The sequence below is a fragment of the Pseudophryne corroboree genome, chromosome 1 (assembly GCF_028390025.1).
Source record: "Pseudophryne corroboree isolate aPseCor3 chromosome 1, aPseCor3.hap2, whole genome shotgun sequence".
NCBI lineage: Eukaryota > Metazoa > Chordata > Amphibia > Anura > Myobatrachidae > Pseudophryne > Pseudophryne corroboree.
Genome location: NC_086444.1, coordinates 666,765,709 through 666,791,189, shown reverse-complemented (window position 1 = coordinate 666,791,189; position 25,481 = coordinate 666,765,709). Strand labels below are relative to the sequence as shown.

Here is a 25,481-nt window from a genome sequence, read left to right as displayed (position 1 = left end):
CGGGATGGAAAGTGCAGTATGGAAATGGGCCTGAGGCGGGTCACAGCCAAGTAGCACCCGTGTCAGGCTCCTGGCTGCCACCCGTCTTGTGGGTATAAAAGCGGTATTAGACTAGGCAGCAATATGCAAAATTACCATAGAGATCTTCAAGACAATCTCACTAGTTTCAGAAATCGGCATTTCATTAAAAAAAATTCTCCATAAAATACTGTAGACTTTAAATATAAAATATGGAATACTATTGTGGAACTACAAATTCCAGTACACTCCATCTGTCAACGCTTGGTGAAACAGTTCCACAAACTGCTTTGACGCAAATGCCATGGTCTTCAATTGGGCTGCTCAGCCAAAGAAAAGTGACCAGTATGTAAATATTGTTCGTAAAAAGTTTAACTTCTGAACAAAATTGTCCACTGAACTTCCAATACAGTTACAATTAGATCATTGTATAAGAGATACTATAAGCAATGAAAAATACTATGAGGAAATCATAAACAATATACAATAAACAGCTAGCAGAAATTGCTGAAAAAAAGGAAACTGACAACTGGATGAACTATACCAGCATTGTAGCTGTACAACTCTGTGGAACAATGGTACAAATGGAGGCTTAATTAGTAACCAAGTATAAGTTATATGTCACATGACATTCCACTAACCATATGTTAGGCAGTAGTGCAGCGATAGGCCCCAACTACACATTTAGCTCTCATTTGCAAATTCAAAACCCAACTCCCAACAATACAACACCTCCTGGTACCTGTCCCACATCACTTAACCCATTGAGATTTGAAGAGAAATTCACCTATAAAGTGGCATACCTTATTGGTCAAATTATGCTATTTAAATCCCTCAAAGTGCATGATTATGCATTAGGTTGGGTGTACCAGAGATTCTGTACTATGTCCAGGCAATTTTATAGGTGCGCACATAAAAATGTGAATTTCACCTAGAAAAGCAATGCGAGTTTGGAATTGGATGGCAAGTATAATTTGCAGTGCTAGTTCGCTATGAGAATGGCTCGTGGTACCAAATTTGCACATAAATTGATTCCTTATATGTGCAGTACATTGAAATTTGGAACCTCCTTAAACAACAAGACAGCATCAGACTACACCACTCCTTTGTGGTCAAAAGTGAAAAGCACATTCACCTCACCAACTATCTAAACCAAGGCTCGACACATTTTTCTAAAATCTAGGAGCCATTAATGCGCGTGGCTGCAATGTAACTCCTGGTAGGAGCAGGGAGGGTGTTAATGCCTATGGCTGCAATGTAACGTCCGGCAGGAGCGGGGAGGGCGGGTCAGGCATTAATGCCCGTGGCTGCAATGTAAGCTCTAGCAGGAGCGGCGAGGGAGGGTTGGCAGCACTGTAAGATCTGACAGGAGTGGGGAGGGTCGGGCATTAATGTACGTGGCTGCAATGTAAGCTCCAACTCCAGCGGTGATAGTGTAAGTAGAAAAGGAAAAAAGAACTGTTCACCTATATGGCGCAATGCTGCCCGTCCACTATAAACACCTACGTAAAATCACCGTTTTACATACACAAATTAAACTGACAAAGAAGGCGGTGTTTAAATATGTCCAAAGCGCATAAGAAACAAATATTACACAAAATAAAGCAAAAACTGGTACATTCCTTCCTTTTACTGAAGATAACCGATATTCTTCATAGGAGTTTTACTGATGTAGCTTTCCTCCTCAAGGTGTCATATTGTAGTCATGCAAATAGAAGAAGGATATATGTGTAGACCAATTTTCACACAAATTTCAAGGATAATCTTCTATAGCATTAAGACAAAGGGGCGTGACAGAAGCAAGTGAGTGGAAACCCATAAAGGTATCTTTAAGAAATTTCTTTCAATATGGACGTGAAAATTTCAGGCGTACCCAGAACTCACACAAATGGTAAGATGGAAAATCATAAAAAGGTATCTTTCAGGTCTGTCGAGAGCGTAACCCAACTCTCACGGAATGGAAGTGAAATGCATATATATACAGATATCTTTCTCAGCAAGCAATTAAATGCGTACCACAACTCACTCAGGGTTAGGGTAGATGACTCCTATCAAGGTATCTTTGGCTTTCCAACACTTGATCTTTGCAAGGGGATATTACCCCAGAAAAATTCAGGACAAAACCAGGGAAAAAATTCCTCTTTGATAGTATAAAAGGAGGAGTGATAGTGTAAGCTCCGGCAGGGGGTTGGGTATTACTGCACACAGCTACAGTGTAAGTTCCAACAGGAGAGGAAGATCTGAGGGGCTGTAGCAAAGTACCGCACCCCCCACCACACACTTTCCGCAGCAGCACAACAAGGGGGGTGAACAATCCACCAACTTCCACATCCACACCTGGCCACACAACACAAATCCCCCCTGCAATACCCCGTCAGAGAGCTCTATGCAGAATTGGTCAAGAGACACCGCGGCCAGGCAAAGAAAAATTATAACAAGGTATATTCGGGCACTTGATGTATGAGGGACTCTTGCTAAGCTGCAGCCATAGATAGGGGAAGTCACTCCCACAATAACACAAAATAAAGCGGAAAGGCGGCTGCGCGCTAATATTATAAAACAATGGTTGCTAATAGCGATTGCATACAGTTACAAACTAAATTTTAATTAAAAAAATGCACAGAAAGGTGTACAAACAACATATAACATGAATTCACGTATATTAAAACGGTGTATATTACCCTGGGTATTGGGTCAGGAAATATAGCAAGGTTTCATTGGAGGAGTCCGTTCCAAAAATTGGCCCTTGCCTGTGTAAAAGTCCAATGTAGCAAGAGTCTCTTTAGTATGGAAAGAGTACAGTTGGTAATGCATCACCGTTAGAGGAGAAAATGTCCCGTTGTAAATGGGTTCCTCATGCAGTACGGTGTTTATAATAAGTCAATAACCTCTCCGAGTCTCTTCTGATGGAGAACCAGCCCATGTTCATTACTTCTCCATCAGAAGAGACTCAGAGAGGTTATCAACTTATTATAAACACCGTACCGCATGAGGAACCCATACACTACCACATAACTGACCCTAAAGCTGGGTATACACCGGAGCGACATATTGCTTACGTCATTCAGTGTGCAGCCAGGATTGCGTGCTCCTGTGGTCGCATGCGACAGATGCCTGGTTTGATGTGCTGCACATCAAACCAAGCGTCCATCGTTGCTAGCGTCCTGTGTTATGTTAATGAAGGACGGAACATGGCCATTCCAGCCTTCACTAAAGGTGCCAGAGTGTGTGGGAGCAATTCGAGCTGACGGGGATTTGTTCTTATGTCGGAACGAATCCCCATTGCGCCAGTATGTACCCATTTTAAGGACGACAGGTAGGCACAATTTACTTAATGTAATAATTGTTTCCAAATGTATCAATAAAAAAAACATTTATCCTAGGAGCACCATGATTCAAGAAAGTTTGGAATCCACTGACTGAGCCAGTCACTAGTCACATCACATACTGAAGAATACTCATGTCAGATAACATCTGTTCCCCCAACCAGAACTAGGCTCGCCTAAAAGATGCTCAAATTACTAATACAAGGTTATGGGATCTAATCCGTATACTTCATGAAGGCAAGGTTTCCAGGCAAGAGGCACTTTCATAATTTAGAGCATAAAATCTAATATAGATTAAATAACATTTAACTCCATTTCATCACAACGACCCTGTACTGCCTCCTGTTATAAGCGTTTAGCAGAGCTCCTTATAGTGACTGCAGGAATAAAACACATACTGTATGTGGGAATATTATGACCAGCATATGGCATTGTTAAAGCAGTAACTATGTATATAGTTCGCTACCCCCAGAGGGATTATTTTGTGACATATCTAAAACAATCAGATGCCTTACATAAACTTTTAATCCGCTGCTACTACCTGAATGGGATGTAAAGTGTCATAAAGACGTGAGAGTGATGTGTTTAGGAAACGCCATATACACACCACAGACACAGCAGCTAACACCAGTGTCCTCATCATAACCCCCCCATTATCTGTCTGCCATGGAGCTATTGGGTGACAATAGGAGCAGCAGCCTGGCACTGGGAAGCTACTATGCTGCCCTGGCTACAAGGGCATCTCCTTCCAGCAGCATCCAGCACACAATGCGGCAGGGCCGAGCATCACCACACACAGACACAGACCGGGCGCTCTGCTCCCTCGGCCCCACCGCATCCCTCATACCCCCACCACAGACCTGGATGTGGTTGTACTCGCAGTAGTCGGCCGCCCGTTCCCAATTCGTATCGCTGCCCAGCAGGGCCCGCCGGCCTCCTGGATTCCCTTCCTCCAGCAGCAGCAGCTCCGCCATATTCCCCTCAGCACATTCTCCTCCCAGGAGCCCCGCTATACCGCGGAGGGAGAGCGGAGGAGAAAGACCAGCGCGGAGACGCGCGCCGAGCCGCGGGAGCTAGTCTGGGAGATGCGCGCCCCCGCTGTCCCACACACTCAGCCGCCGGGCGCGCCTCCGTGCTGCCAGTGACGGGTGGGGGAGGGGCTCCGAGTGCGCCCGCGCGGGAGAGGTGACGCGCTGTCTACGGAGGAGGAGGAGATCGCTCAGCTGCTGCCGCTGGTGGGCGTGACGCGGCCGGGGAGGACCCTGCTGCTGCATGTGGCCGCGTCATAGACGTCTGTGTGGGCGGTACTGCGACCTCTGCTGATACGGTTACTGACTGTACAGCGCTCACGCTCAGTACTACAGTAGCATATACAGTGCTATCATACTGTGCGTGTAGCCGCCAGACTGGGTGTGTATACAGTAAGTGTATATTATAGTATTTGCCCTGTCACGTGGGCCGCGGCGCCGTGCCCGCTATGATACTTATTGGCAGCACAACCTGTGCAGACAGCAACGTGCGGGAGGTCACCCCGCAAACAAGACACAAAGGAGCAGGCAGGGCTTCCCGCACCATTCACAATAATTTCCTCCTGTGACCATACCACCCAACATGACCCTCTGCAGGAGGGACAAAATGCTCTGCTTCTGGACTTTTCATTTATGATTGCTGACACCTGTTTTGAACAGGCTAATGGATAAAAATTGTGTTTCAGCACAGGTGATGGTAATTATAAATGAAGAGGGAAGTCCAGGAGCAGAGCATTCTGTCCCTCCTGGAGAGGGTCATGTTGGGAGGTGTGCTGTGACACAGGCACCCCGCAGCATCACTCGGTGCCTGCTTTCCTCCGCCAGCCGCCCCTGTGAGTCCTAGTAATACCCCTTTTACACTCGCATGAAAATCCCGGGATATTGCACGTGAACGCGCATCATCCCGGGATTTCTGTCAGTGTGAAAGGGTACAGGGACAATTTCCCGGGTCGAGCATCCCGGGATTTCATCCCAGGTCTAAAGCAGGGTTGAACCCGGGACCGTCCCGGGAAGCTGGGTAGTGTGAAAGGGCCCGTCCCGGGATTCACTACCCGGGACTGTTAAAAGGCCTCCGATTGGAGCTTTCATGGGCTCAGAAAAGATGATGTCATCTTTCAGAGCCCTGGGGAGCGTCCTTGATGCGTGTGAGGAAGGCAGCATGGCGACCTGGACAGACCAGGAGGTTAGAGAGTTGCTGAGCATTAGGGGAGAGGAGGAAATAATGAGGCAGATCACAGGCACAGTTAAAGATGCAGTCATTTATAAAAACATCTCCAAGATGCTGGAAGCCATGGGAATCATCCGCACACAGCAGCAAGTGTTAAACAAAATGAAAACTCTTAAAAAGCAGTTTCTGAAGGTGCATGACAACAACAGGAAAAAGAGCGGTGTTGGCCGTATCGACTGGCAGTACTATGACATCTGTGCCAATATCTTTGGAAACACAGCTATATGCAGTCCGGTGAGTCTGTCTTCCAGTTCACAGTACACTGCTACAGAAGGCACTCCAGAAGAGACACAGACAAGCAGTGACGTCTGTCCGTCATCCCCGTTGTTAATTGACGACACACCTGAGGACAGCGACACATCCTCCCAGCCGTCCATAAACACATCTAGAAACGACGACAGCATAACTGCAACCATTGAAGACGTCGTGGAAGCTCAGACCAGTGACAGTGGGACTGTACAAAGTACCGTCACCCCAACTTTACAGAAAAACAGTAAGTACATGTTTAGAAAATAACACTCATAGCACAAATCCACAATTGTTAATCATCCGGTTATGTGTGTAGTATGAGTGGCCAGTGTGGCAGCAGCGTGGCGAGCGCAAATGAGCCCCTTGCAGGATCACTGCGCTCAGCACGCTGCTGGCACGGTGGCACGCTTTGCAATTTCTGCCCCCACCCAGGGGGGCTTTGCATTTTTATAAATAGTTCAATGTTGCAGAGTAGCTAGTGTGTAGGTGGATTATAATGCCACAAACACATGTTTGCTAACGCTGCTATTTTTATATACGCTCATTTTGTATTTCTTCTCTTCACAGTTTACACCGTACCGCCTAGAAGGAAGAAATTGAACAGAGCGGAGCAAGTGGCTAAAGCCATGTCAAATGTCCTTGTCGACCAACTCCGAGAGATGGACGCTACAATGTCCGCACAGGAGGATGCAAGGCTCGACAGGTTTCTAGAGGCAGAACGCCAAATGCATGATGCATTCCTTTCCCAAGTCATGACAATGCAGGAACGCATGAGTAGAGAGCAGTATGACCGCCACAGGGAATTGCACCAAATGAACATGGCGTTCTATGAGCGTATGACCAATACCTCAAGAGCACCAATCCAACACCACAACTCACAATACCCCCCTGAGCAGGGTTTTTCATCATTTACTCCTGGTCCATACTATGCCCCAAATACTGCACCATCTAGTGCGCAAAGCCCAGAGTTTACTGTATTGCGCAATTTGCCGTGAAACACAGTGAATTTCTTTTTTTTGTTGTTATTTGTTGTTAAATAACCACAGTGTGGTCATTGTTTATGCACAACTGTTTGTGCCTTCTTTCATTTTTTTTGTATGTTCTGTTTTGTATAGTGTCTACATTAAAGCACTTTTTATTTATTTTTTACACAGTAATAATATACTGCAGGGACACTGTGGTTTATGGTGTTGTATCTACAAGCCTACCAGTGTTGTTGTTTTTTTTTTTATGCCAAACAAAACTTGTTTGCAAATCTATGCATAACATTCCCATTTGTGCGTAACAGTAGACCATGTTTGCAGTGTTTTCTACATTGTTTCTGCATATATACAAAGTTTGTGGCAATGTGTTTTTTTTGGAAAAACATAAATATTGAAACCAAAGATCAAAGGTGGAATACAAAATAAAAAAAATGTAATTCACCAAACATGTTGTGCTGATTCTTAAACACTATTGTACCAGTGCTGCAAGGTTGGACGTAATAGTGTGGCGTATTTGTTCTGCAGCGGAGTTTGAGGCAGTCCCAAACAAAGCACCTTCCACATGTGGGTTTATAACCTCAGGGTCCTGCACAGTCCACTCAGGAAGGAATAGCTCATTTTTCAGTTCACAGATGTTGTGCAGTATACAGCACGCAGCTACTACATTAGGCATATTCTTTAGGTCCATATCATTGCGCTTCATCAAACAACGCCATCTTCCTTTTAACCTGCCAAAGGCGTTCTCAACCACCATCCTTGCTGAACTCATGGTGTGAGTATAGGTTTGTTGCTCTGGGGTTAACTGGACCTGTTGGGTGTAGCCTTTCATAATCCAGGGGCGTAAAGGGTATGCAGCATCCCCGATGATGTGGACAGGGAACTCCACCCCATTCACAATCTTTGCACACTCTTTGGGGTACAGCCAGCCTCCCTGCTTCTCCTCTACGATGTTGTACAGGTCAGAATTGGCAAGAACTCGGGAGTCATGAGATCGGCCTGGCCAGCTAATAAACACATCTAGGAAACTAAAGAACAGTAAAATTGAAAAAAGTTAGAATGTAAAACTCACACATGCAACTCATTCCACCACCCCAAAAATAAACACTTACCAATATTTGTGGTCCACAACAGCCTGTTGTGCCAGCCCTTCCTATTAAAATAGTCAGCATGGTTGTCACATGGGGCAATAATGGGGATGTGTGTCCCATCAATCGCTCCTCCACACTGCGGATAGCCTCGCTTCACAAATCCTTTGATGGTATCCTGTAAGCGCTGTCCTTGTGGTAGAGATATAAAGCGCTTGTATAAGGTAGATACAATTGCTTTAGTCACCTGGTGGACTATGACACAGCAGGTGGAGATCGCAACACCGAACAAGCATGAGACTGAGCGGTACTCTCCTGGGGTAGCATACCACCACAATGCAATAGCTAATCTCCGGCGTGCCTCGATGGGTCTCCTAAGCCTGGTGGTCTGCATGTCAAGTGCTGGGGTAAGTAATTCCAGGATGTAGTTAAAGGTTGCACGAGACACACGGAAGTTAGCCATCCACTCCTCATCCTGGTAAGCTTCCACGGTCCTCATAAAGGCTTCTCCGTGCCGGCGATCTCTGGACCAAAATGAGCGGTTAGGGCCCATACTCACGCTCAGTATGGTACTCATCCTGGATGATATGAGGGCTCTCCTCCTGCGCAAATATTGGCGGCGACTAGCAGCCCTATCCAGCATAAATTGCGCCCTCCTCCTCCTCATAAAATATATGTGCAGTATACTGCACAGTGTGACAAGCTGCATCATGCTGTCAGTGGCTGTATGAAACATCTGCAAAGCAGAAAGAATCATGAGCTCAGGCATACACACTGGTACTCCGTCGGCCATGACTGCAGCAATGGTGTGAGCAGGCACCACCCCTCCCTTTGTTAACTAGTGTGACCTCATCAATGTGAGCCAGAAAAGGCCATTTCTAATGACATACATGTGCATTTGCAGGGATATCCCGGGATCAGTGTAAATGGGGCTGTCCCGGTTCGATCCCAGGTCTTAGTGCAGTGTGAAAGGGGTCAGTCCCGGGAAGGCATCCTGGGACGCATCCCGGGAGTGCGAGTGTAAAAGGGGTATAATAAGCGTAATAGCAGGGATGCGTGTGACAGGCAGGAGTGTGTGACGTGATGTCAGCAGCCTAAATATAATTGGGGGTCCCTGTACGGGGCGGGCACTCTCTGGTTCCAGGACTGGCGGTGGTAGCGGAGTCAGTGGACAGTGCGGGCAAACGCTCAGAAAATGCTGCCAACATGGGGGACCCCTGGCTGATGCCTCCACAAGCTCTGTAGTGCTAAAGCAGCCATGTGTGTAGGCACTGGTGATGGCACAGACACCCCACCTGCTTGGCAGTAGTGGCCGTGGTGTGAGGTAATAATAATATAATATAGATAGTACAAGTTTTCCCTGGTACACATTAGGCTGGGTATTATGGAATTCGAAGAGGCAACACCAGAAAATTATTTTTTGGTGACCGCAGACGTTAACGCGGTGTATACTATTATAGATCACCAACAGGGCTTAAAAGCGGTGAGAGAAACCATGTTGAAGTCAGCTTTGCCAGGCAATTTACAAGACTTCATATTGGAGAGTATTCATTTTATACTTTCCAATAATTATTTTTTGTTTAAAAATGAATTTTATGCGGTACAGCCATGGGCACTAGGTTCGCCCCTAGTTATGCAAACATATTTATGGGTGCATGGGAAGAAAGATACATCTGGTCGGAACATGCGCATGGGGCGAACCTAGTGTCCTGGCATAGATACATAGATGATATTCTTTTCATATGGGAGGGAGAGAGAGAGTCCCTGGACCTTTTTTGTACTTATCTCAATAACAACGATAACCACATAAGATTGACATTTGATATTAACCAGAAAGAGGTAAATTTTTTGGACCTTACAATCTATATTGAAGAAGGTATTATTAAAACTAAAACGTTTGTGAAACCCACTGATTCAAAATCATACATCAATAGGCTGAGTTGCCACCACGACAATTGGTTAAATAGTGTTCCAACCAGTCAATTTAAAAGACTGAGACGCAATTGTTCGGACCATGTAGTTTTTGAGACACAAGCATCATTAATGGAGAAATCCTTTGCAGATTGTGGCTATGATGCAGGTTCCTTAAAAAAATCATTGGAAGAGGTGTCAAAAATTAACAGAACAGATCTATTGGCAACAAAAAATTCCAGTAAAAGTACTTTTGATGATAAATATAAGTGGGCTTTCATTTCAGACTATTCTTCTCAACACAGAAAAGTCCAAAATATTTAAAAAAAAACACTGGTCTATTTTAAAAAAGATCCTGTCATCGGACCAGATCTCCCTGAAAGACCGGTTTGCATATATAGGAAAGCGCCCAATTTACAATCAAAATTGGTACATAGTTTTCATCAAGTACCCTCTTCTGGGCCAATAATAAAATCTGAGGGTTTCTACAGGTGTGGGTCATGTATAGCCTGTAGAAATGTCCCCAATACTTTTGGTAACAAAAAGATAGAAATATATATAAACGAGGGAAAATGTGTTGTAAAATAATTTATCACTTGTCATTCTGTGAATGTAATTTATTGCTTAGAATGTAGCTGTAACAAATTCTATATTGGACGTACCAGTAGGGCCCTTAAAGTGAGATTAAGTGAATATCTTCGAAACATAAAAAAAGGATTAGATACGCATGCTTTGTCAGCACACTTCAAGAAAATCCATAATTGTGACACTAAAGAAATTAAAAATTTCTATGCCCTAAAACGAGTGAAACTAGGCACTAGGGGTGGGGATCCACAAAAACAATTAGCAAAGGCCGAGATGCAAACAATTTTTAAATTTAAAACTTTGGAGCCAAGAGGTCTGAATAAAGACTTCGAAACAAAATGGTTTTTATAGTATGTCTTTTATTAAAATTTTAGTATATTTCATTTCACTGTATAATGTATTTATATTATAGTACATTAGACTAAATTTGTTTCCTTTTTATTTGAATATATGTAATGGACCACAACAAAATGGTGTCGACTCCAGGGATATAAGACGCTAACAGGAGGTACACTCATGAACATTGGAAACGTTGTTATGGAGACAAAACACATCTCCAGCATCGCGAGACTTGTCGACTATGAGATCACCTCCGCCCGCGTCACTTCCTGTAGTAGGCAGAACATCTTCGGACGCACTTGTAGATGCCGGGGAAGACGTCACTTCCGGTTAGAGAGATCAGGACGGAGGGGACATTTCCAGACGTGCACGTGGATGTGGGGGATCGCGTCACTTCCGGTGACGGATTTCCGCATATAGGATCTTTGCCCTTAACAGGATGAGAGTGAACTGTGGGCATGACGACTTCCGGCGGAAGTCACCGTTGTGGAGCAGGACATCATTGGACAATCATTTTAGGCAGGAAACGGAAGGTTTAGAGCTAATATTAACATGTGGAATGGATTTTAATTATACACCATCCGATGTTTGTAATATAGGCCATTAGAAAGTAGTAGATCCATGTCTGGTATTAGGTTTTAGGTCAATTGAATTATGGGAGGTATAAATACCTCTGACTGTTTGCTACCATGTACACCTTGAAAAAGATAGCCCATAGCTATCGAAACGCGTCGGTGAAGGTAGCGGAATACACGTGGAGTTCTCGCCTGTTGTACTGGATTGACTCTGGGGACGCCTGGTTTTATCAGTAACAAACGCTGTTGTCTGCAATTTTGTGTAGACCATTCCATCTAGTGAGAACCCATCTTCTAGCCTATTTTTTAATGTTGTATATGTCAATAAATTTTACGGTAATACACTATTTGGAAATCATTTGATTTACATGTACCTCTGGTGGAGTGAGAAGGGGAACCTTTCCTAAGGACTATAGAGGCGCCAGGATACTTGCGAGTTGGTGATCCGCTCCCAATAAGGCGATATTGTCTACTATTGTAGACCACAACTTGGGGTACGAGTCTGGACCTTTATACTCACTTTATATAAAATTTTATACAGTATCACACTATGTTTGTGTTATATTTTTTGTCTTAAAGGACATTTATTCCATCTGCCTAAGAGACTGAATTTCTGCTTGAGGTGTTCTAAAAAGCGCTTGGAATAAAGGGTGGTAACCATTGGAATTTGTATGTATATTGGAAGTGCTGGTGACACTTCAAAACCACCTATCTTTTCAGGCTGCTCTTGTTTGGCGCACTGTATGTGATCATTATCCTTTGCTTTAGAATTTTGTTATATGTTGTTTACGGTAGTTCTAGATCACAAATGTTTAAACAACATAACTTTGTATCCACATTCACCCAATTCTACAGTCTGTGTCCTAAGTGGCACACCGCACCATTGGAAACGGGGCCCCAACTCTGCTGGTTCTTAACTTAGCAGGCAGAAGGTGGAGGGCAACATTGCTTCTCAGAAGTGTGTCACTTTTATTATTATAGTACCACCATTTTACGCAGCATTGTACACAGGTGTGACATCATAGACTACACTACACTCCCAATGCATCACTAACATAAAGGAGCAGCAGCAGACAGCCTAACAGGTATCAGTGGCTGATGCAGAGTTGGACGCATTACCGATTTTGGACCTGTTGAAATGATTTTTTTGCTATTTGAGCATCAAAGTCACAACGCACATGTGCCAAATTGTGTCCATACAGAGTCACAGTTGCAATTTCAGACGCACGCAGGGATAAGTACATTGAAAATGCAGTGGTTGTTTCTGAATAGTGACAGGGAGGTGTCTTTACGCATGCATGGAGATGGTCTTTCTTATGGGCATGTTATAGGTGTGACGCAGGCCAAATCACTCGGGCCATACTCGGACAGAGAGACTGCACCTGCCATAGGGTTGGTGCAAGTTTTATGGGGAGACCGAGAGGCACCAATTGGTATTACAGTGTGTATCCAGTAAGTGGGAGTATCAGTCCTTGCACATTAGGACGTAAGGATGTACAGAAGGAAATTACTTTATATCAGCATTTGGTGGGCAACCACCAAACGTCCACCTGTGAAACAGCTCCTCAGTGTTTTAGGCATCGCCAGTCATTGATACCCTTAGTACTACATAGGTACGGCTAATGGTGGCATTGGCCTTGTCACAGCACACACAGGTCCTGATTCAGAGGTTGAAGTTATGTGATTTGTCTTGTATTGCACATGCATCGTGATTGACTATTGACAGTAGTCATAGAGTGAATTTGGATGCAGAGTGATTGACATAGTCCAAACACAGGTGTGTCACAACCATTTCATGGGTATGTAGCAGACAGCGACTGTGCTTGCGTACATAGGGGGCAATTCAGACCTGATCGCTGCTGTGCGTTTTCGCTCAGCAGCTGATCAGATCTGAATTGCACATGAGTATGCACTGCAATGCGCCGGCGCATCGAACGACTGCACCGGGCATCGGTGCATAGCGACGGGATGGTGCAAAAAAAGCGATTGCACGGTGACTGACAGGAAGAGGCCGTCTGTGGGTGGCAACTGATCGTTTTAGAGGATTGTCTGGGAAAACGCAGGAAGGATCAGGCGTTTGGAGGGAGGGATTCTGATGTCAGCTCCGGCCCTGATCATCGCAGCGGCTGAGTAAGTCCTGGAATTGAATTATTTTGAACCAAGCGCTGTGTATGTTAGTGGGTGCAAAAATAAAATAAGAAAAAAATAAAAATAAAATAAAAATAAAAATAGATAATGAATAAAATAAGATAAAAAATAAAAATAAATTAATTAATTAATGAGGGAGAGGGGGTTAAGGGTAATGCAATGTTTACAGCTCCTCTATGGATATGTGGAGCCGGGTGACACTTTCTCAGCAGGGAAGAGTATTCAGTCTTTTAAATTCAAACTGTCCCTATCTTACCCTGGGAGTTGCTTCCGGTGGTTCGAGGGAAGGTGTAGCTGTGACTGTTTCACTATTCTCTTCCCCGCTGGCCGTGCTTGATCGCTGTTCCGCCTGAATCGCCGCGACCGGAAGTTCGGGTCTCCGCTTCCGGTTGTTCGTGAAGCGGCCGGCGGTAGCGGTTCTCGTGTCTTTGTGTCCTTTGTGTCTGCTCCTTTTCTATTCCAACGCGTTTCGAATCCTATTCGGATTCTTTCTTCACTTCACTTCCTTGAGAAAGAATCCGAATAGGATTCGAAACGCGTTGGAATAGAAAAGGAGCAGACACAAAGGACACAAAGACACGAGAACCGCTACCGCCGGCCGCTTCACGAACAACCGGAAGCGGATACCCGAACTTCCGGTCGCGGCGATTCAGGCGGAACAGCGATCAAGCACGGCCAGCGGGGAAGAGAATAGTGAAACAGTCACAGCTACACCTTCCCTCGAACCACCGGAAGCAACTCCCAGGGTAAGATAGGGACAGTTTGAATTTAAAAGACTGAATACTCTTCCCTGCTGAGAAAGTGTCACCCGGCTCCACATATCCATAGAGGAGCTGTAAACATTGCATTACCCTTAACCCCCTCTCCCTCATTAATTAATTAATTAATTTATTTTTATTTATTTATTTATTTTTAATCTTATTTTATTCATTATCTATTTTTATTTTATTTTTATTTTTTTCTTATTTTTATTTTTGCACCCACTAACATACACAGCGCTTGGTTCAAAATAATTCAATTTCTTACCCCCAACAACCTGAGCAGCTTTTTACAGCGCAGCAACCTATAGAATTCATTTTGAGTAAGTCCTGGGCTGAGCAGAAACTGCAAAAACTGAAGTTTGTGCAATTCTGCTATAAATGCGATCGCAAACCTGCACACAGCTAATACCCTCCCCCTGTAGGTGGCAGCTACCTGATCGCAGGGATGCAAAAAATGCACCCTAGCGATCAGGTTTGAATTACCCCCTCAGTTCTACTGGCTCCTATTCAGCTTAGTTCCGACCAGAGGCGGAACTACCATTGGTGCACCAGGTGCACTGCAAGGGGCCAACTGCTGCCCAGACCAGCAATGATTTATCCCCTGGACCTGGGCCCATTTCTCACAAGTTCCGCCACTGGTTCTAAAGGACATTCTGATCAGCCATAGGGTTGATCAGAAGTTCGATGGTGCACCCAATGTTGTAATTTGTGCAAGAGGCGGGCATCAATGTACACATTCCAATGGCTGCGGCATTAGCATATTTTCACAGCACTGCGTACAAAGATGCAGTTACAAATGTAACTGTGTCCACCTCAGAATCAGGCCCATAGATACCACCAACTGACAAAGAAGGACCTGTGACCTATAGAATATCGAGATGTCTTATCCTATGACCAATAGTGTGATGATTTGTATATAACCTGTTTCTTGTGTGGAACACTTTTTTCCTACCTGTATAAATTAACCTGCACTGACTGGACTTCAGTGTAGCCTAATTCTAAGCACTTAGCCGCAAATGGGGCCTTTATTTAGATGTGGTTGGAGGTGCGTCTCATGTCTCAAAATACCAATTTTCTCTTACGTCCTAGAAGATGCTGGGGTCCACATTAGTACCATGGGGTACAGACGGGTCCACTAGGAGCCATTGGCACTTTAAGAGTTTGAGAGTGTGGGCTGGCTCCTCCCTCTATGCCCCTCCTACCAGACTCAGTTTAGAAAATGTCGCACAGCTAGGGGAGCTCTCCTGAGTTTTCCTAGTAAAATGTTGTTTTAGAGTTTTTTTGTTTTACAGGGAGTCTGCTGGCAACAGCCTCCCTGAAGCGAGGGACTGAGGGGGGGAGCAGTATCCGCCCTGCGGGGTCTGAGCCACTGTCTCCGCTGACTGGACACTGAGCTCCAGAGGGGTCTGATCGTTCTCTGTCACAGGGGACCGCTCGCCCCAGCAGCATGCCGCCACCCCCTTGCAGAGCTGAAGAATCGGTGGCGAGTGAGACACCAAACCCCCTAGCAAGCGGGGGGTCGGTGCGAAGATGGCGGCAACAGGGTAGGAGCGTATTAACTGCGCTCCGGGGATGGCTCAGCGGTGAGGGGCGCCCTGAGCCAGTGTTACACCCTACACTGGTCCAGAAGCCTGTCGGGGTCCAAGGATCTCAGCCAGCACTAAATCCTCAGACCAGTATAAGCAGAAGAATAGCGGGAAGACAGCGCCATTTTGGGGGTGGAGCTTCTCCTCAGAGCGGACCCAGCAGCGTTTCAGCGCCATTTTCCTGCCTGCACAGCGCTGACCAGGAAAGAAGGTCCCTCCACAGCAACGCCAGCTATCTGTAAACGGTACCAGGGGGTTGTAGAAGTGGGGGAGGCTGCAATACGACTGTGTATCTTATTAAGGTGCACAGTCAGCGCTGACAAGGGGTCTCCCTTTGGTAAAAGCGCTGTGTGTGGGTTGGCTCCAATCTCTGTGTCTCTCTCGCCATTGGGGGGGAAACTGTGTGTGTGTGTGTGTGTGTGTGTGTGTGTGTGTGTGTGTGTGTGTGTGTGTGTGTGTGTGTGTGTGTGTGTGGAGTGTTTGGTGGTCTCCTTTAGCTATGTCCAGGGACACTGTGTCATATTCTATGGAGGATATGTCCTCACAGGATGATCCCATTCCATGTAATCCGGATAGCACTGGTTTAGCACAGATTCCAGCAAGGAAACCTGAATGGTTTACCTCTATCAAATCTTGGATTACTCAGATATCTGACAGGGTTGCGAGTAATGAGTCTGCAACCCAGGTATTACAGAACTCCATGGCAGTATGGCCCGATTCTGGTACCTCAGGACGCCCTGCTATATACCCCCAAAAACGTGCGCTTGTTAACATCACGCAAGATGATGCGGATACCGATTCTGATACCACAGACGGTAATGGGGATGTTTTGCGGGGGTCTGCCTCTCTTGCAAAGGGGGTGCAATTAATGATAGAGGCTATCAGGGATGTGTTAAATATAAATGATACCACACCTGAGCAGGTTGAGGAGGCTTTTTTCACTGAAAATAAGAAAGCCTCGCTAACCTTCCCTGCGTCAAAGGAATTGAATGCTATATTTGGGAAAACCCGGAGAAAAAAATCCAGATCTCTAATAGGGTCCAGGTGGCGTTTCCTTTCCTTGAGGAGGATAGGAAAAAATGGGAAAACCCGCCTATTGTTGACGCATCTGTAATGTTCACTCTAGAATCCGGGCAGGGCGCCGGACCTAGAGGGGTACAAGCGTGTGTGCATGCTGCGAAAAGGGGGCGTGGCCACGCAAAATAGGGGCGGGTCATTACAGGTAATAAAAGTGGGCGGTTCAGCCCGCAGGCGTAAAAAAAGGGGGCGTGGGCGGCCGGCGGCATCATTGTTGGGGGCGTGCCCAGCACCTACGGAGGTGCTGGGCTTCCCCCAAGCGCTCTCTTTACACGCTGTGAGAGCAAGAAGTGGGCGGCTGTTTTAGCAGGGCGCCGCAGAAAGGGCAAGGCGGGTTTTGCCCTTAAATAAATCGGGCAGGGTGCGGCGCCCTGCTAAAACTGCCTAGCGTGAACACTACATCTGTGTCAAGACTCTCAAAAAAGGTGGTTTTACCTGTTCCAGGATCTACCGCCTTAAAGGAGGCAGCTGATAGAAAAATTGATAATACACTTAAATCAATGTACACTGCTTCAGGGGCCATATTACGTCCCACTATTGCTAGTGCATGGATTGCAAGGGCTATAATAAAGTGGTCGTCTACCTTACTAGAGGATTTGGATATGATGGATAGAGGGGATGTTGAATTGTTTTTGCGTAACAGTCACGATTCAGCAGGTTTTATGGTAGAATCCATGAAAGACCTGGGTTCCATGGCTGCAGGGATCTCTTCCATGTCTGTTTCAGCTCATCGGGGACTGTGGCTGCGCCAGTGGTCTGCCGACGCGGAATCCAGGAAAAGTGTGGAGTCCCTACCCTACACATGTCAGGCTCTCTTTGGATGCGTGGATATCCACGGCTACAGCAGGTAAGTCTCCGTTTCTTCCCTCAGCTGCACCTGCGCCGAAGAAATACTTCTCTTCATCAGCATCTCAGTCCTTTCGGCCTAACAAGCCTAGAAAGGCCAAACCGTCCAATACCTTCTTTAGGGGAGGTCAAGTTAAATCCAAGAAACCTGCTGCTGCAGGTTCCCAGGAACAAAAGCCTGCTTCAGGTATGCCAAAGTCCTCCGCATGATGGTGGACCACGCGGCCTGGAGGTGGGACCGGTGGGGGAGAGACTCAGACAGTTCAGTCATGTCTGGGTATCGTCCGGCCTGGATCCCTGGGTGATGGATATTGTGTCCCAGGGATACAGGCTGGAATTTCAAAATCTCCCTCCACCGATTTTTCAAATCAGGCTTGCCAGTTCTACTGGCAGACAGAACTGTACTACAGGAAGCTGTCCAGAAGTTGGTGGAGGCACAGGTCATTGTAACAGTTTCTACTCATATACAAACCACAGGTTACTATTCAAACCTTTTCGTGGTACCGAAACCGGATGGTTCGGTCAGGCCCATTCTGAACTTTCTCCTTTCTAAAGGAGTTCAAGATGGAGTCTCTCAGGGCGGTGATATCAGGTCTGGAAGAGGGGGAATTCCTGGTATCCCTGGATATCAAGGATGCGTACCTCCACATTCCAATTTGGCTGCCGCATCAAGCTTATCTCCGTTTCGCATTATTGGACTGTCATTTCCAGTTCCAGGCCCTGCCATTCGGCCTCTCAACAGCACCGAGGGTGTTCACCAAGGTGATGGCAGAGATGATGGTTCTCCTCCGCAAACAAGGGGGTCGATTCAATTCACTGACAGTTGAATAGCGCCGGGAACTCCCGGCGCTATTCAATACAGCGACGAGTGACCCTCAATTGTCAGGAATTCTCTCATCCCCGGGGGATGAGAGAAGAAACACGACAAAAGTGCTGCCGCGCGGCCGGCGCGAGGCTGATTCTGCCGGGAATCAGCCTCGCGCCGGGGAGTTAAGTCGGAGAATGCCCGTTCTCCCAACAATTCAACCTGTGTAGTCGGCGAGAACGGGCCATCACCGACTTAACTGTAGCTAAATTGAATAGCGTCGGGAGCTAATTCCCGGCGCTATTTAACTGTCGCTGAATAGAATTGACCCCAAGAGGTGAACATCATTCCATATCTGGACGATCTGCTGATAAAGGCTTCGTCCAAGGAGAAGCTGTTGCAGTCCATTGTTTTCACAACGCACCTACTCAGAATCCACGGTTGGATTCTGAATCTCCCAAAGACACATTTGGAAACGACCCAGAGGTTGTCTTTTCTGGGGATGATCCTCGACACAGAAGTGCAGAGGGTGTTTCTTCCGCAGGAAAAGGCGTTGGTGATACAAACAATGGTCCGGGATGACTTGAAGCCAGCACGGGTGTCAGCTCATCACTACCTTTTGGGAAAGATGGTGGCCTCTTACGAGGCTCTCCAATATGGGAGGTTCCATGCTCGGGCCTTCCAACTGGATCTCCTGGACAAGTGGTCGGGATCCCATCTACACATGCACCTGAGAATACGTCTGTCACCAAAGGCCAGGATTTCACTCCTCTGGTGGCTGCAATTACCTCACCTTCTGGAGGGCCACAGGTTCGGGATTCATGACTGGATCCTTCTAACCACGGATGCAAGTCGCTGGGGCTGGGGCGCAGTCACTCATGGGGAAACCTTCCAAGGAAGGTGGTCAAGTCTGGAAGTCGGCCTGCCAATAAACATTCTGGAACTAAGAGCCGTATACAACGGTCTTTTGGATTCAGGACTGGATCCTTCTAACCACGGATGCAAGCCTCCGGGGCTGGGGCGCAGTCACTCAAGGGGAGACCTTCCAAGGAAGGTGGTCAAATCTGGAAGTCGGCCTTCCGATCAACATTCTGGAATTAAGAGCCGTATACAACGGTCTTCTTCAGGCGGCCCATCTTCTAAGAAATCGAGCCATTCAAATGCAGTCGGACAATGTAACAACAGTGGCCTACATAAACCGACAGGGTGGGACGAAGAGCAGACCTACCATGGCGGAGGTAACAAGAATCCTCCTTTGGGCAGAAAAACACGCGCTGGCGCTGTCAGCAATCTTCATTACGGGAGTAGACAAATGGGAAGCAGACTTCCTCAGCAGACAAGATCTCCATCCGGGGGAGTGGGGTCTCCATCCAGAGGTGTTCAAAGACATAACAGACCTTTGGGGCGTACCCCAAATAGACATGATGGCCTCTCGTCTCAACAAGAAGCTTCGGCGTTATTGTACCAGGTCAAGGGACCCACTGGCAGTGGACGCCCTGGTGTCTCCGTGGGTGTTCCAGTCGGTGTACGAGTTTCCACCACTCCCACTCATCCAAAGAATCCTAAAGCTCCTAAGGAGAACAAGGGTTCAAGCGATCCTCATTGCTCCAGACTGGCCGAGAAGGGCTTGGTACACGGACCTTCTGGATCTACTACAAGAAGAGCCGAGGCCCCTTCCTCTTTGAGAGGACCTGCTGCAGCAGGGGCCGTTCGTCTATCAGGACTTACCACGGCTACGTGTGACGGCATGGAGGTTGAACGCCTGATACTAGCTCGGATGGGCATTCCGAACAAAGTTATTCCTACTCTGATACAGGCTAGGAAAGGAGTAACGTCTAAACATTACCATTGTATTTGGAAAAAATATGTGTCTTGGTGTGAGTCCAAGAGGTTTCCTACGGTGGAGTTTCAACTGGGACGGTTTCTCCTCTTCCTGCAGGCAGGAGTGTATATGGGCCTGAGGTTGGGATCTGTGAAGGTCCAGATTTTGTCCCTATCCATTTTCTTCCAGAAACAATTGGCTGCCCTCCTTGAGGTTCAGACCTTTTTGAGGGGAATTCTGCACATCCAGCCTCCCTTTGTACCGCCTACGGCGCCATGGGATCTTAACGTGGTGTTGCCGTTTCTCCAGTCTGACTGGTTTGAGCTTCTGCGAGAGGTAGAGGTCATGTTTCTTACGTGGAAGGCTGTCACTTTGTTGGCCTTAGCTTCTGCTAGACGTGTGTCGGAGTTGGGGGCTTTGTTTTGTAAGAGCCCCTACTTGATCTTTCATGAAGATAGAGCTGAGCTCCGGACACGTCAGCAGTTTCTTCCGAAGGTTGTGTCGGCATTTCATATCAACCAACCTATTGTGGTGCCAGTTGCTACTGACTCCTCAATTTCATCTAAGTCCTTAGATGTGGTAAGGGCTCTGAAGATCTATGTGCTGAGGACTGCTCGTCACAGAAAATCTTTTTGTCCTGTATGATCCCAAGAAATTTGGGTGTCCTGCTTGTAAGCATACTATCTCTCGCTGGATCAGGTTCACTATCCAGCATGCGTATTCTACGGTGGGATTGCCGTGTCCTAAGTCTGTTAAGTCCCACTCTACTCGTAAGGTGGGGTCTTCCTGGGCGACTGCCTGGGGTGTCTCGGCATTACAACTTTGCCGAGCAGCAGCTTGGTCTGGGTCGAACACGTTTGCAAAGTTCTACAAGTTCGATACTTTGGCCTTTGATGATCTGAAGTTCAGTCAATCAGTTTTGCAGGAGCCTCCGCGCTCTCCCTCCCGTTCTGGGAGCTATGGTACATCCTCATAGTACTAATGTGGACCCCAGCATCCTCTACGGACTACGAGAAAAGGATTTACCGGTAAGTACCAAAATCCTATTTTTATATATAATATATATTACACACACACACACACACGTACATGTATGTATGTGTGTATGTATGTATGTATATATATATATATATATAAATCTCTATCATACTTACCTACTTTGCTGCCCCCTCCTTCGGGAGGAGGCAGCATTGTAGGTGCATGGGGGCATGGCCGACAGCAGGATGGGCATTCCGGGGCGTGGCCAACAGGGTAGTGGACAGTCCGGGGGTGTGGCATCAGGATTGCGTCATCATGGCTCCGCCCCCGCTCTGCAGTGCCGAGAAAAGAGGCGCTGTATAGCGGGGGGCAGAGCTACGATGACGCGATTCAGCACGAATCGCGTCATCGGACCGCCCACTTGTTCTCTGCTGCGGGCGGCTGAGGAGGGTTGTGGAGGGGCAGCATGGACAGCGGGAGGCTTGCCCACCTTTCCGGGGGGTCGGGAGGGCCACCCGATTTTCGGGAGCCTCCCAAATGGTGGGGAGGGTAGACAAGTATGATATATAATGGGTGGGCATGTGTGACCGGCGGTTAGGAGACCGCCGGTCACCATACGACATAGGAATCCTATGGGGGGCGAGCGTAACGAAGCCCCATGTGGCTCACCACTGTTTATATTCCCACTTTATGGATGTTGAGGACTGTAAGGGAGTGGAATTTCGGCGTCTGTATTGTGACTGCTGGTCACGTAACTGTGTGTGTGTGTGTATATGTGTGTGTTTGTGTGTGCGTGTATGTGTTGATAATGTCGATTTAAATTACCTTATAACCTTCACAATAATGGGTAAGAGACACAGTACGCAATTGGCGTATGGGGTACCGTAAGGGTACGCACTTAGCGTAGCGTACGCTCGGCCGTGATCGAGACGCACATGCGGCACGCTCGCTCACAGCTTAATGCGTGGTGTCGAGCACACTATAGGCGAGCGACTACCGTAATGCTCCGCTACTAGCGTAGCGGACGCTCGAGACCACGAGGAGATCACGAGCGGCGCAGACGCTCACAAGATGACAATCAGTAAACCTTGAATGTAACACACAGAAAGGATATTCTTATACTGTAAACCTTGTACTGAAACACTGTAGCGATATAACGCTGATTAACCTTAACACCAAAGCTGTTTGAGCGATCGTGACGCTCCTATTACCCACTGCAATGTAATGAACACACGATACCGTGCTAAGGATCCAACACCTTTACTAACAAGCTTTTAGTTATATCGAAAAGAGAAACAGTTAACAAGTCATACACTACAGGCTAACTGTTATGATTCCAGCACTCTGGTCTGAGGTGGTCCTATTGCAAGGACCGGAGCACTGGAACGGAATGCTGGGGAAGGGAGCGGGAATAGAAAGTAGCCCCTGGCGCCCTAACTCCGTTGTCTCGCCCGTGTTGTCAGAAATCCCCTGCGAGACTATGGTTGCTTGAGCCCATGGCAGCCGCGTTTGAAGGGCGGATTATGTCTGCCCAACTCCGATGCCCCCTCAGGTCTTAATGGGAGACAAAGGGAAATCCGAGACAGGGTGATAACAAGGGGCCCTCTGACTAAACAACCAGGCCAGGGGCTACAAACTAACTGACTAAACCTGAGGTATGTGCGGTAACCCGCCAGGGAAAAGGACAACCAAAATCCACTAGTCCGTACTCCTACCCAGCACCGCTGGATACCAGAGTGGATCTGTGGGAGCGGAATCCTCCGCAAAAGCTCCGAAACACAAATAATAAATGACAAATAATAAAGCGGCCCAAGCCGCAACACACGGCTACGCCGTGACTCACAAACACCACTGGATGTTCAAAAGGTGCTCAGTCAGGACTCCAGGAACAGATGACGACTTCCGAGTACAGGACAACTGAGAACAGGAACGACCGGATACAGCAGGACTGGAAACACTCACAGCAAACAGATTCAGCATGCAGGAAGCTATTACCAGCGTCTGTGAGAAGCCCAGGAAGTGTATTTAACAGGGAGTCCTCCAATCAGCTGTTTGGAGGCTGATTGGATTAGATGCCATACAGCTGCCAAGCTGCATGGCCAGGAAAACAGATATCTATTAATTAAATTGAACCCAGCAACGGGGAAACGCAGTCCGTAAGTGGCGTCCCCGTTGCTAGGGTCCGTGCGGCTCCGTGCGCCCGGCGTCTAGCGTTGCCAGGGAGCCGGCGGCTGTACGCGCACGGCGTCCCTGGTTGCTAGGCGCCGGGCCGCACCGACGAGCGGACCCCGGCGCCTAACAGTACCCCCCCCCTTGAGGAGGGGTCAAGGAACCCCTAAAGCCAGGTTTCCGAGGAAATTCCCGAAAAAATGCCCTCTTGAGCCTCAGGGCATGGAGATCCTTATCCAGGACCCAAGACCTTTCCTCTGGACCATAGCCTCTCCAGTGCACCAGAAAATAAAGCCGACCCCGGGACAATTTGGAATCGAGAACCTTCTCTACCAAGAACTCCTGATGACCCTGTACATCTACTGGTGATTTCCCCTGAGAGATCTTCCGAGGAAATCTACTGGAAGAAACGTATGGTTTCAACAAGGAGCAATGGAACGTATTTCCGATCCGGAGAGCTCTTGGTAAACGTAACCGGAAAGCAACTGGATTGATTTTTTTAATAATATGAAATGGTCCAATAAATTTGGGGCCCAATCTAGCTGAGGTTTGTCGAAGTTTAATGTTACGAGTCGACAACCATACCCTATCTCCCACCTTAAAAGTGCAAGGCCGCCGGAGCCTGTCAGAAAAATTTTTCTCTCGAAATGCCGCTTTTCTGAGAGCAAGGTGCACTTTTCTCCAAATGAGTCTGAGATGAGAGGTTAAGGTTAGCGAGGAGACAGAGGAATGTTGAAAAAAAGAATTAGCTCTGGGGTGAAAACCAAAAACTGAAAAGAATGGAGACACATTAGTGGAGGAATGACAAGAATTGTTGTAAGCAAACTCCGCCAAAGGAAGAAACTCGGACCAATCATTCTGGAGTTTGGCTGAGTACAAACGCAAATACTGTTTTAATGATTGATTAACTCGCTCGGTCTGCCCGTTGGATTGGGGATGGTAGCCGGACGTTAAAGACAATTTCATCTTTAATGAGGCACAAAAAGACTTCCAAAATTGTGCAATGAATTGTGGACCCCGATCAGAAACAATATCAGTGGGTAACCCATGAAGTCTGAAAACATGGCGGAGAAACAAAACTGCCAATTCCTGGGCAGATGGCAGTCGGGGAAGAGCAATGAAATGGGCCATCTTGCTAAAACGGTCCACTACCACCCATATGACTCGGAATCCGGCTGACAGAGGGAGGTCTACCACAAAATCCATGGAAATATGAGACCATGGCCTGAGAGGAACATTTAAGGGCATAAGTTGCCCGATGGGTAAGGAACGGGGAACTTTATGCTGTGCACAGACCTGACAAGAAAAAACAAACTCCTTAATGTCTTTAGAAAGACCAGGCCACCATACTGAGCGAGAGACTAATTCCAAAGTCTTAGAGGTCCCCGGATGCCCGGCAACTTTGCTATCATGAAACTCAGTCAAAACAGTAGCTCTCAAAAACTCAGGGACATAAAGACGACCAGCAGGAGTATTTCCAGGAGCTTGATGTTGAAGCTGCTTTAACTGGGTAAATAAATCTTGTGTGAGGCCTGCCCAAATGACTGAAGACGGAAGTATGGGAGTAACAGGACTGTTATTATGAACTGGAAGAAAACTGCGTGACAGGGCATCCGCCTTGGTATTCTTGGAACCTGGCCTGAAGGTGATAATAAACTTGAAACGAGTAAAAAATAAAGCCCAACGAGCCTGCCGGGCATTCAGCCGTTTAGCTGATTCGATGTACTGAAGATTTTTGTGGTCAGTCAATACTGAAATGGTATGTGTTGCTCCCTCAAGCCAATGCCTCCACTCCTCGAAAGCCCATTTAATAGCCAGTAACTCCCGGTTACCAACATCGTAGTTGGATTCAGCGGAAGAGAATTTCCTGGACATAAAGGCACAAGGATGTAATTCTAGAGAGTCCGGATCCTTCTGAGATAGGATAGCCCCCACTCCAACCTCCGAGGCATCAACCTCAAC

At 47.0% G+C, this 25,481-nt stretch overlaps 2 protein-coding genes across 3 annotated transcripts in view; one reads left to right on the top strand and one right to left on the bottom strand.

Moving 5' to 3' along the window:
• KIAA1958 (KIAA1958 ortholog) overlaps positions 1 to 4,520 on the bottom strand; it is a 284,028-nt gene extending 279,508 nt beyond the window's left edge. Inside the window, exon 1 of one of the 2 annotated variants that reach the window (XM_063914716.1) lies at positions 4,205 to 4,520. The gene's annotated coding sequence lies outside the window, so the exon portion shown is untranslated. The remainder of the gene's footprint in view (positions 1 to 4,204) is intronic. The other variant, XM_063914717.1, reaches the window with a different exon arrangement.
• A 229-nt stretch (positions 4,521 to 4,749) lies between these two features.
• Positions 4,750 to 7,255, top strand: LOC134906486 (uncharacterized). Its single transcript, XM_063914718.1, has 2 exons — positions 4,750 to 6,093; positions 6,417 to 7,255. Exons 1-2 carry the CDS (start codon positions 5,460 to 5,462, stop codon positions 6,842 to 6,844), a joined length of 1,062 nt encoding a protein of 353 aa, XP_063770788.1. The 5' UTR covers positions 4,750 to 5,459; the 3' UTR covers positions 6,845 to 7,255.
• The last annotated feature ends 18,226 nt before the right edge of the window (positions 7,256 to 25,481 follow it).

What these genes read in the sequence shown, in the direction of transcription:
- LOC134906486 (XM_063914718.1), top strand. Translation starts at nt 5,460, where the DNA reads ATGGGCTCAGAAAAGATGATGTCATCTTTCAGAGCCCTGGGGAGCGTC. An exon ending in CCCAACTTTACAGAAAAACA is followed by an intron (nt 6,094 to 6,416) that starts GTAAGTACATGT and finishes TTCTCTTCACAG; the next exon opens with TTTACACCGTACCGCCTAGA.